The sequence below is a fragment of the Barbus barbus genome (genome assembly GCF_936440315.1).
Source record: "Barbus barbus genome assembly, chromosome: 47".
In the NCBI taxonomy this organism is placed as follows: domain Eukaryota; kingdom Metazoa; phylum Chordata; class Actinopteri; order Cypriniformes; family Cyprinidae; genus Barbus; species Barbus barbus.
The window spans coordinates 9,050,546-9,062,846 of NC_136725.1; the positions used below are offsets into that span (position 1 = coordinate 9,050,546).

General features: G+C 40.1%; 1 protein-coding gene across 3 annotated transcripts in view; it reads right to left on the reverse strand.

Annotated features, from left to right (window-relative positions):
* The window catches only part of LOC306865956 (disks large homolog 2-like), a gene marked incomplete at its 5' end in the record, with an annotated part of 212,325 nt that overhangs the window by 50,187 nt on the left and 149,837 nt on the right, over nt 1-12,301 (reverse strand). For all 3 annotated transcript variants that reach the window (XM_079410830.1, XM_079410831.1, XM_079410832.1), the window contains one exon: nt 5,198-5,354. In XM_079410830.1, the coding sequence (XP_079266956.1) occupies nt 5,198-5,354 (157 nt within the window). The remainder of the gene's footprint in view (nt 1-5,197; nt 5,355-12,301) is intronic.

Here is a 12,301-nt window from a genome sequence, read left to right on the forward strand (position 1 = left end):
GCCTACTCAGCCTCAGCTATGATCTGTGTATCAGTGGTTTCGACTAGGTCGTATACACCCTGTATTGACGCACCACCAATTCAATGTGGTCCCTAACAGTTTATCACAATGTTTTGATATAGTTCACCACATCTTTTAGGACTTGATCACCATCATACTCTGCTTATTGAGCACTGCTACGGCCGTGCATCAAAGCGCCGAAGCCGCCGCCATTTCACATTCTCTGTTTCACCGGAGTTAACTCCGCCCCTGGTGTGACGCGTCATCGTGTAGTTGCCGTGCCCCTCTCTGACTTTTACATGGTTTCAACTAGGTCCTGTAGACCTGAGCTGCGTTTACTAAGAGCGCCAATATCATTGCCACTCTCATTACGGCTCCGAATGGGAAACTTGACGTACTTAGTCGAGCCAGGTTCCATCGCTGTGACACGGTGGGATGTTATATGTTCCCATAGCAATGTAGAGTGACCGAATTGAAGGGGAACGCTCTCGGTTACTCACGTGACCTCGGTTCCCCCCAAAATGAGGGAACGAGACATTGCTCTTATTGCCGTGTCACCGAGCTCAGGATCTTAGAATGCAAGTTGCTTCAGTCAAAGATTCTGAATGGATGATGTACAGTCAAGCACTGCCTTATACAGAGTGGGATTCCTGCTCATATTTCACGCGCTTGAATGCCATTGGCCAGTTTCATTGGCGTGATTCAATAAGGCTTCAGTAGTATTCGAGAAAAGGTATTTCCCATAGCAATGTCTCGTTCCCTCATTTCGGGGAACCGAGGTTACGTGAGTAACCGAGTGTCGTGAGTCCAGGCTCGGCAGTTCTTCCCTTCTCCACCAGAGGTCACCATCTCCCTTCCTCCCAGACTCCACTCCTCTAAACTACACACACCGGTCACATTACACACAGCTGTCACAAACCACACACACCTGCCGCATCATTCACCTTACACTCAGCATTACACCCGCAGCTGTTCCCCATTGTCACAGACTATATAGTCTCCCCTCTCCCACCACTCTGCCTGGTTGCATTAATTGTTATTTGTAATTGTGGTTGTAACTGTTTGTTTCTAGTGTTTGCTCTGGTCTGGGATACATGCACTGTGTTGCCGTCTCATATCCCAGTCTGTTACTACTTTGTTTTTTGCTGTGTTGGCTTTTTGTTTTGAAATTAAAGAGCGCCTTACCTGCATTCGGACCCTGACCTCGTCTTTTCACGGCGCTTCCCTCGCCGTTCCGTGACAACGAGAGCGTTTCCTCCCGCTGTCAGCTGGTGCTTGTGCAACGTTACATTGATTCCAATGGTAACATCCAATAGCGCTTTTTTGAGTTCTTTACAATCCAGAACACAAACGCTGACTCCATTGCTACAGCACTTCTGGACAGTCTAAGTACCATTCTACCAAATGGACAAAAAAACTAAGTAATTGCCCAAACTTATGACGGGGCTACAGTGATGAGAAGAAGCACCGGCGGAGTGCAGCGTAAGATAATGGACGTCAGCAGAAATGCTCACTACGTTCACTGCTACACGCATCAACTGAACCTCATCATGCAGCAGGTCGACATCACACATTCCAAAGTCACCTAAGCGAATCGCCGTGCTTGAGTGGTTGCGCACAGACTTCCCAGGGCCTCTATAACACAGTGGAACAAGTCGTGCTGTAAACACTGTGTACGAACACAAGGATGACCTTTTAAAATGTTTTCAGATCATCAGAGACTCAGGGAACTTTGATTCCTCAACTGTCAGAGAGTCAGGGGGTTTTGTGAGGATTCTTGAAGACGAGGCTTTCTGTTTTTTCCTGGCATTGTTTCACAAGATCATGCCAAATGTAGACATGCTATTCAACCAGCTGCAGAAGAGGAACATCGACCCTGTTTACATTAAAGCAGCTGTCCAGGGATTCACAAACAACATTCAAGCAATCAGGAAAATACCCTTTACTATTGGGTGATAAAGCTGTTGTTAGAAAGATTCGTTGTCTGTGAAATCTTAATTGTGCCTTGCCATCAAAATGAATGATTGCCATAGAGCACATCTATTTATTTATTTTAATTATTATTTATTAACATCTTTTGGACCAGGGACTCAATTCCCTTTCTGTTTGGGGACAGTGCATCATCTGACCAGCAGCACCAGCCCAACAAGTGACCGAGGACACTGGGACCAGGAGGCTAGCTACAGAGGTAAAACACACACACACACACACGTTGGTTTTTGTGGTTTATGGGGACTCTTCATAGGCGTAATGGTTTTTATACTGAACAAACTGTGTGTGCTATTGCCCTACACCAACCCTACACCTAAACTTAGCCCTCACAGGAGACTTTGTGCATTTTTAGATTTTCAAAAAAACACCATTTAGTATGTTTTTTAAGCCTTTTGAATTACGGGGACATAGGTAGTGTCCTCACAAACCACCTTCATATTGTAATACCTCTGTCATACCCATGTCATTATACAAATTTGTGTCCTCATAAACCACATAAACATGCACACACACACACAAAAACACAGACAAAAGATGGCATATAGATTATAATTATAAAGAAACAGATGCTTAAATACCAACAAGGAAAGAGAGTGAAAAATATTATGTTTTACCAAAAACAAAAACAAGATCCATAATGTTTGATGTTTAGTATGGGTGTTATATATATTGTAAATAATTATTCCATAAAATGCCAATTAATTTTTTGTTCATAAGCATTCTTGTTTTGTCGTGACGTATTGTCAAGTATGGTGACCCATACTCGAAATTTAACCCATCCAAGTGCACACACACAGCAGTGAGTAGTGAACAAATGCACACACACACACACGCACACACACCGTGAACACACACCCGGAGCAGTGGGCAGCCATGCTGCAGCGCCCGGGGAGCAATTGGGGGTTCGGTGCCTTGCTCAAGGGCACCTCAGTCGTGGTATTGAGGGTGGAGAGGGCGCTGGACATTCCCTCCCCCCACCTACAATTCCTGCCGGCCGGGGGCTCGAACTCGCAACCTTTCGATTACGAGTCCGACTCTCTAACCATTAGGCCACGACTTCCCCCAATTCTTGCAGTGACTCTTTGTAAATGTGTTATATTAAAAAGATAGGAACTGTAGAAGAAAATAATTACATCACTAACTTTTAAGACTAATATACGAAAGCTATGTAGCTGACCTCAGTATATAAAACGTATAGATCACAGTTATAAAACAGATGGGCCATGTCATGTACAGTACCAAAAAAGTGCTGATCAGTCACAAGTAGCATGATGACGTTTCTGTCATCCATACAAATGGGAAAATAATTGAGTACATAATATCCTTACATGTAGCAGAAAATAGGTGGTTTATTTATTGAAATGCTACTGTAGACCTTGTTTTGTTTAGGAAACCAATAACAAGTTCAAGATCAGGAGAAGTGCAATGAGGAATACTGGAGTTTAAACATTAGTAATAATATAATGTGCATGTTATGTTCACTCAGAATCACTTTGATAAAAATGTTTTACAGGTATGTGATACCATCCTGATTCATTCCAAGGAGCAGTTTTCCTTCACCCAGCACCTCGTTAGTGCAACATTGCTGCATGGAGATTTGTTTCCACAACACAGTGTGACGTTTCCTGAATCAGCACATGAAACAACAGTGGAGGCATACCCCATGCTGAACAAGGCCAAGCTCAAAACAGAACTGTCCCTCATCTATGAGAACCCTGAGTTTAGGGTTGGCAGTGGTGCAGTTCCTCTGTACCAGTTTTTCATTGAGAACAATCTTCAAAGTACTTTCACAGAGACTGTCAGTCTTCTCAAGATCATAATCACCACGCCTATGACAACAGCAGAGTCAGAGAGGTGCTTTTCTACTTTGAAGAAGATCAAAACTTTCCTAAGAAATACAATGACCCAGGATCGCCTTAATGCTCTGGCAATGCTTTCTATTGAGAAGAAACTGCTCAAAGACATTCCTGACTTCAATAAGAAAGTAGTTGAGAAGTTTGTCTATCAAAAGGAGAGAAGAGCAAAATTCCTGTACAAATAAGTAAAAAAAAAAAAAAAAAAAACATGCAGGTTTTTTTCACCACATTGATTTTCTTGTACATGGCTATCCTCAGATTTGTATCAGTCATGGAAGTATCCAAAATTTAACTGAGACTGGTAAAATAACTGATCGGAGATGATTTAATGAATAAACAGGTAATCAGATGTTCGTTAACTTTGTCTGCATTGTAATAAATCATATTGCTTTGATTTATTGTGAAATTGTTTGCTGTGCCAGTGTGCCACAGCCCCACCTCAATTTTTTCACCAGCCGCCAATGGTCTCAGCACGCCTGCAGCGTGTCCTAATGCTCATTTAACAGTGTGAACTCAGAACGTACAGCACAGCTATTCTTAGACTCCAAATCAGGCCAGCACTCCATTATCTCTTCCCTCCCTCTCTATTTCTCTCCTCTCCCTTGTTCTTTCTCACTCTCTAATCAGTGTCCTAAGGAGGCAGACCGTGATTGCTCTTGACTCAAGTGGCACCGAAAGTAATTGCGGCGGGGATCTGGATGGAGGGGTCTGATTACGACCAGCGAGTCCTGATGAAGCTCTGATAAACATAAATGATGAGATCAGCAACAGGAAATCAGCTTGGAGAGCTTCTCGAGTGGATCTGAATTGTTTCAATGAGAGCTGTAATTGTGCTGTCAATTAACACGTTGCAAAAAAATTAAAAATAACGGCACTGTGTCTGTGCCAAAAACTAAAATTATAATGAAAAAATGAAACCTGGTACTGGTGGAGTTTTGAGTGGTGACAAAAGTGTTTTCAGCACTGGTTTAGTAGGGTTCACAGAATGATGTGATGGTGCCACCTCCTGTTCAGTAGAGGTTCTGCACTACTCTGCGAAGTTACTAATTTGAATGACTACCTAAAAACTTGCATGAAAATAATTAAGAAGCATTAAAATGACCATATTAAACATTTAGGTATCTTTAATCATGGATGATCATACTTAGAGCACCTAAATGTAAACTAAAGATACAAGTTCACAGCCTTGTTTTTAACATAGAAAAGCAAAATATGACATCTATTCATGACCTAACCTTAATAAATGCTAAACCAATAAATGGCTGTTTATAGCAAACTTTAAGATTAATATACCTTAGCACTTTTGTCCTCATATATACAATTTACATATTTTTAGGACATCCACTTACGGACAGGATCTGGTCTCCTCTCCGCAGCTCTCCGCTGAGGTCTGCGGGCCCTCCTGCAAGTATGAAGGAGACGAAAATGCCTTCTCCATCTTCTCCTCCTACGATGTTGAAGCCCAGTCCGGTGGAGCCCTTGTGCAGAACGATCTTCCTGGGCTCCCTGTACACACAGTTGAGGTAATACATCAGCTCAGAGTCCGTAGGGCTCAGCATCTCCATTGACGCACGTTACACTACTTTGTAAACATACACATGCAATCTAAGCGTGCACACACACACGCATTCACACTCTTGGGTCGGTCCAAACGGTCTACAATGTAGACGAGCACAATAGCTGACACCTATTGGGGACTGCTCCACTTATGTGCTATCTGTCCCATTTCCGTACGGTTTCCTAGAAACGGAGAAGACGCAAAGCCACACACACACACACACACTCTCTCTCTCTCTCTCTCTCTCTCACACACAGTCACTTCATGCTGTGTATGTATAGTATAATTTAAAATAACAAAATGAAGAGAGATTTTAAATGTCAGTATATAACATGTCAGTAACACGAACTATAATGGCAAGCAGTGTAGAATCTAAAATATAAAATGATCTATAAGGATAAATCTTATTTATTTCCTTTTAATTTCTCAAAAATCCTGAAATAAAAAAAATATTACTTTATTTATGAGTTTAAATCAGATTTTGAATCACAAGCTGTGCTGAAATGCATTATAGATTGTGTTATAATAATCCCAAAAAGTCTGATCCCCTTTCAGTTAGTCATATGATCCTGGCAGTCGGGCCATCATCCTGTCAAATGTGACCAATCAAACCAAGAGATATCTTGAGCCGTGACACTTCCGTCGGATACACTTGAAATGTGGTGATACACAATCTCCAGAGTTTACAGATGGTAATGCAAAGAGACGACACCCGAGATGGAGCTATTTTAGAACAGAAGGCTAATCCGTTAGCGCTGTCTTCTCTCTGACCTAGTTGTGAGGAGGAGGCAGGCCCTTCCTCTCTCTTTCTCTCTCTCTCGCCATCACTTCATCTCTCCCAGTGCGTCTGCTTGGCTCGCCTCGGAGTGATGATGCTCTTCAGGCCATAAACAGAAACTAAGCCAAGCTGCATCCCATGAAATGTGAAAACACTTTTTGGGCATAAATCATTATATTTTCAAAGCTTTGTTTTGGATTGGCTACAGCGCGAAGAATAAAACCATGGCAGAACACATAAAACAATGGCACTAGAACCAACCAGAAGGCTCTGCCAACCGGTTGCATCAGCAGTTGATCAAACCAACCAATGTAATTAGTCAGTGGTAATCCTGATTGTGTCAATAATCCTGTTTTTCAGCAAATCAATTATGACTGCTTGGCCAATGGTAAACAATCTAATTAATATTCATGAGTCAGACTGGCAAGGCCTCTAGCTACCACCCATCAGTAGGATCACAGCTCAATGATAAGGATTTTTCAGTTTTTTCATGATGACTATGGCATGCGTACTGAAAAATATTTGGTGTAGGATTTACTTTGAAACAATTTTCACTCAGAAATTGCTAGACCTTGCTATCCATCCATTCATCCAGGATTTGTTGGAGATATTTTTACGTACAGCAAAATGCTACATCTTTAGACAATGTATAACAACTTACATCCTGCCTAAAACTCTGCAACAAAATACATATCTGATATCCATAGACTGCATTCTCTCGGAGGATATATCCACTTACACTCTCTAAATTTGTGGTTTTGGCTTAATACATTCACCTTTAGTCTACAGTAGTCAACATTTTAAAGTGGATCAAAAAGGTTCATCAAAGTTGTCCTAAGACAAGAACACATTTTGGTTTTAGGACAGCTTTGATGAACCTTTTTGATCCACTTCAAATTTTGACTAGTGTATAAATTGGATACACCAAAACAAGTTCATCAGATCTTATGATCTTATGATGCTATGGAAATAGAGCTCACGTGTTTAGCAGTACCCATTAGACAAATAATGATGCCTATTGTTAATGAATGAGTGCAGCAATGAAAGAAAAATGCATGACCTGCAAAGACTTTAAGCGAAGAACAGCTGCTACTCTCTACGCACTTTGTAATACAGCCAAGATGTGAACATGGGCTATTTTACCACTAGATGGCACCATTTCTTCACCCATATAATCCAGAGAAACTGAATCCAAACTGCACACTTCTACAGAAAGCAACAAATTCACACAACCAATTCTCCATATCTGAGAATCTACTAAAACATGCTTATCTTAGTTTCATGCACAACAATTTCACTGAACACTGCTCAAGCTATTCAAACTACGTTATGCTTCAGGATGAGGTATAAAACCATTAATGTATGCGCAAGGATAATTGGGACAACTGAAATGTCACACACGGTTATGCAATCGAACAACAATCCGTCTTTACACTGCAAATAAAGCACAGAAAAGGTGCGCTGCTGTCAGACTATTTAAATGAGGCACAGAGGTGGCATAGGTGCTGATTGCTAATTGTCTTGCACAGCTAACAGAAGACGCATGCTGACTGTCATGACAATGATAAAGTGTAAGGTGGATCTGATTCCATTCATCTTAATCAGTGGTCCATTTAATGGTGAAAGAAATTAGGATGGAAATAAATTATAACTCTAAAATTGTATATAATAATGATATGACTGGTAAAAATAATATTAAGATTAAAGTCTGCATGAAACAGAAGTTGATGAAGTCATAGACTAGATTTTTTTTTAAATTATTTTAAAAGATGCTTTTTTCCAAAGGCACATTAATTAAAAAAAATAAAAAATCAATCATAAATAATTTATAATAAACACTGCAATATTTTATTTTTTAAAAATCCCATTTTTATTTAATGAATAACAGCAACTATTTATAAATATTGATTTTATGGAGTTATTTTTTTTCTTAAAGTAAAAGTTAGTAAGTTTTTTACTTAAAGCTTAAAAGAAACACCCGAGCCTTGCATTATTCTAGTTTATACAAACATAAATTGCATTGCATTTATTGCATAAATCTGAAGACTCATGCTGATACTAATGATATGCTGATCATTATGCATTTGACACCGCATATAGATTTATTTTGAGTAATGGCTGGCTCAGAGGTGGGTTGAGTGCTTGTAGCGCCCCGCCGGCTGTAACCACCCTCATTAAACTCTCTCGATCTTTTTTCTTCACTTACATTTCTATCCTCCAAACTTCTCCTCCTCTCTCTTTCTCTCCTTCATCCCTTTCTCTCTCTCTCTCTCTACCAGCTGCAAAATGCTGATAGAGCTCCTGTCTGCCTCCCCCAGCACCTCAGTCCCAGATTACAAACAGCTACTGTTTATCATTTAAAATTCAGAGCCAAATGGGAAAACAAACCAAATAGATTACACTCGTTTTCAATTCACAATACCTGAGGAGGAGAGGGGCGGATTGGCATTTCATATGCAACCCCTCACACATCTTTACCCGCCACCACTTGTTCACTGTCACCCTGTGTTGTTCTCCCTCCCTTCTTTCTCTAAGGATTCTTCCACTGTAAGAGCATTCTGAATATGAAAATGTGTCAGAAGCCTCATCCACGTGAAATATAAGCTGTCGTTTCTAATGGGTTGGCACGCTACGCTCCTGTTGGATGCCAAAATAGCCATTGCCTTTCAAATTCAACCTCAATAAAGGAAAAGAATTGCAGAGTACCTATGTAATGGCCCCAGCCTTGAAGAAATGTGCTAAAAGCTGCATATTTCAGCACTCAACAAAGCAAGGAACACCTTAGCGAATTCTGGTTCTTTCACACTACCTGGACTTAGTAACTTGAAACAAATTCTAGTCAGTCAAATTGTTTAAACGCGTGCTGTAAAGAGCATTAATCCCATTACACATCATCTATTGGAAACACACTGGTCCTTTTAACGAATCATTCAAAATCTATCCATCCAACAACCCATCCATCCCAATTCATTTTGAGCTGGTCCTTCAAAATCCATCCATCCATCCATCCATCCATCTCAATTCATGAACATATAACTCTTCTGAGCTGGTCCTTTTAATGAATCATTCAAAATCCATCCATCCATCCTGATTCATGAATATATATATTACTCTTTTGAGCTGGTTCTTTTAATGAATTGTTCAAAATCCATCCATCAACCCATCCATCCATCCTGATTCATTAACATATGACTCTTTTGAGCTGGTCTTGAAATGAATTGTGTAAAATCCATCCATCCGTCCCGATAAGGGAATTCGTGGCCTAATGGTTAGAGATTCGGACTCGTAATCCAAAGGTTGCGGGTTCGAGTCTCGGGCCGGCAGGGATTGTAGGTGGGGGGAGTGAATGTCCAGCGCTCTCTCCACCCTCAATACCACGACTGAGGTGCCCTTGAGCAAGGCACCGAACCCCCAACTGCTCCCCGGGCGCCGCAGCATAAAAATGGCTGCCCACTGCTCCGGGTGTGTGTTCACGGTGTGTGTGTGTTCACTGCTGTGTGTGTGCACTTTGGATGGGATAAATGCAGAGCACGAATTCCAAGTATGGGTCACCATACTTGGCCGTATGTCACTTCACTTCACTTCACTTAATGAGTCGTTGAAAATCCATCCATCCCGAACATAAGACTCTGAGCTTGTCCTTTTAATGAATCATTCAAAATCCATCCATCCATCCATCCCGATTCATTAACATATGACTCTTTTGAGCTGTTCTTTTAATGAATTGTGTAATATCCATCCATCCGTCCCGATTCATGAATATATGACTCTTTTGAGCTGGTTCTTTTAATGAATCATTCAAAATCCATCCATTAACCCATCCATCCAGCCACCTCGATTCATGAACATATGACTCTTTTTAGCTGGTCCTTTTAAGGAATCATTCAAAATCCATCCGTCCCGATTCATAAACATATGACTCTTTTGAGCTGGCCCTTTTAATGAGTCGTTCAAAATCCATCCGTCCCGATTCATGAATATATGACTCTTTTGAGCTGGTCTTGAAATAAATTGTGTAAAATCCATCCATCCGTCCCGATTCATAAACATATGACTCTTTTGAGCTGGTCCTTTTAATGAGTCGTTCAAAATCCATCCGTCCCGATTCATGAATATATGACTCTTTTGAGCTGGTCTTGAAATAAATTGTGTAAAATCCATCCATCCGTCCCGATTCATAAACATATGACTCTTTTGAGTTGGTCCTTTTAATGAGTCGTTCAAAATCCATCCGTCCCGATTCATGAACATATGACTCTTTTGAGCTGGTTCTTTTAAAGAATTGTTCAAAATACATCCAGCCACCTCGATTCATGAACATATGACTCTTTTGAGCTGGTCCTTTGAATGAGTCGTTCAAAATCCATCCATCAACCCATCCATCCATCCTGATTCATGAACATATGACTCTTTTGAGCTGGTCTTTTAATGAATTGTGTAAAATCCATCCATCCATCCATCCCGATTCATTAACATATGACTCTTCTGAGCTTGTCCTTTTAATGAATAAATTAAAATCCATCCATCCCTCCATCTATCCATCCTGATTCATGACCAAATGACTCTTTTGAGCTGGTCCTTTAATGGATCTTTTAAAATCCATGCATCCAGATTCATGAACACATCCATCCATCCATCCATCCTCATACTTTCACACTCCCTTTTTCCCACAGCAGAGAAAACCATGACCTCTGAAATAAAACCATGAATACCTTATGATTTTTGCTGGGTTTCTCTCAGGCTTTGACACTCTGTGGTGCCAATCTATAGCTGCCACCGATCGATCAACCTACTCAAACATATCCGATACCCCTCAACACAATCAATAGACTTTCATCAGATTCAGAGAAAACACACAGAGCAATTTAGCTGTTGAGCAGAAATGTTAAGTCACGTATTGATATGCGCACCTCCCCGCCGTTCTCAAAAACGCTCTCTCAGCGAGAGAACTGGACGGCCTTTTCACTTCTTAGGTCAATGGAGTCTCCAGATAGCAGCCTCTTCTGCATCTTTGACTGTCAGAATCACAGCGGTAAACTCCAATACACTCAGCAGATGGAATCAAATCTTTTCTGCTTCATTTTCTGTCCCTCTTAAAGGGCAGGTTGGCCCCCTAGGGAACATTTAAGGAGGACATAATTGTAAACACTGAACTTTTGTTATTAAAAAACGTCAATGTCTTCTCTCGAGGGAAATTGGCAAATGCTTGGTATATCATGAGAACTACAAGAGTAACAAAACTGGGGTTTTGACAGAGAATCTAAGATCTAGTGCACATTTTGCTTCTGAATGAACAGCCAAAGAGTACATTAAATATAATCACTAGAGCATTAAAGACTGATTATCATACTTTTTTTTTAACGGCAAGCAGCAAAATGATTAAATCATTAACTTGATCACAACACAGTACAAGATCTGTATGTTCTTAGTTTTGCCTTTTGTCCGCAAAGTTTTACCAGGAAAACCACAAAAATCTAGTGTTACTTTACTCTTAAATTTAACCCTATTTTTTAACATGCATTAAATAAGAGAGTTTTTAAAATAGTTATATAATTAGATGACTATTCATTTTTAAATGAATAAATCCATAATATATCCCTCAAAATGCATAGTCAAAACTCTGCACAAGTCATGTACCAAAGTTTAATTCTAGGGTTAGTGGTTTGTTAAGATCTCTTTATCCTAGGCTGTCTTAGCAAACACCACTAATAAATTAAGCTAATTTAATCTTCATGGCCTCACTGACAATATGAGTTATGAATAAAAGATGAAAAGGCATACTATAAAAAGCTCTGGTAGAATTAGTATTCTCCTCGTACAAAACATGCTAATATACATAAACAACACCTGTCACTATTAGAAATGCTTAACATTTCAGACATTTCTTATTTACATTCTCCAGAAGCGTATTTCAAAAAATTAGTCAGCAAACTAGATTAAGCTAGTTTATCCTGCTCTAAAAGGAACACAAGCCATACAAATTAGAAGTAACAAAATCTTGTGGGAACTGTGATTTATGGTTCATGTCACTGCAAAATTGTCCACATCAGCAAATCGTAATTAGTATGCACCCTTCGCTTTTAGCCCCAAACAAAATTATTAATCATGATACCAACA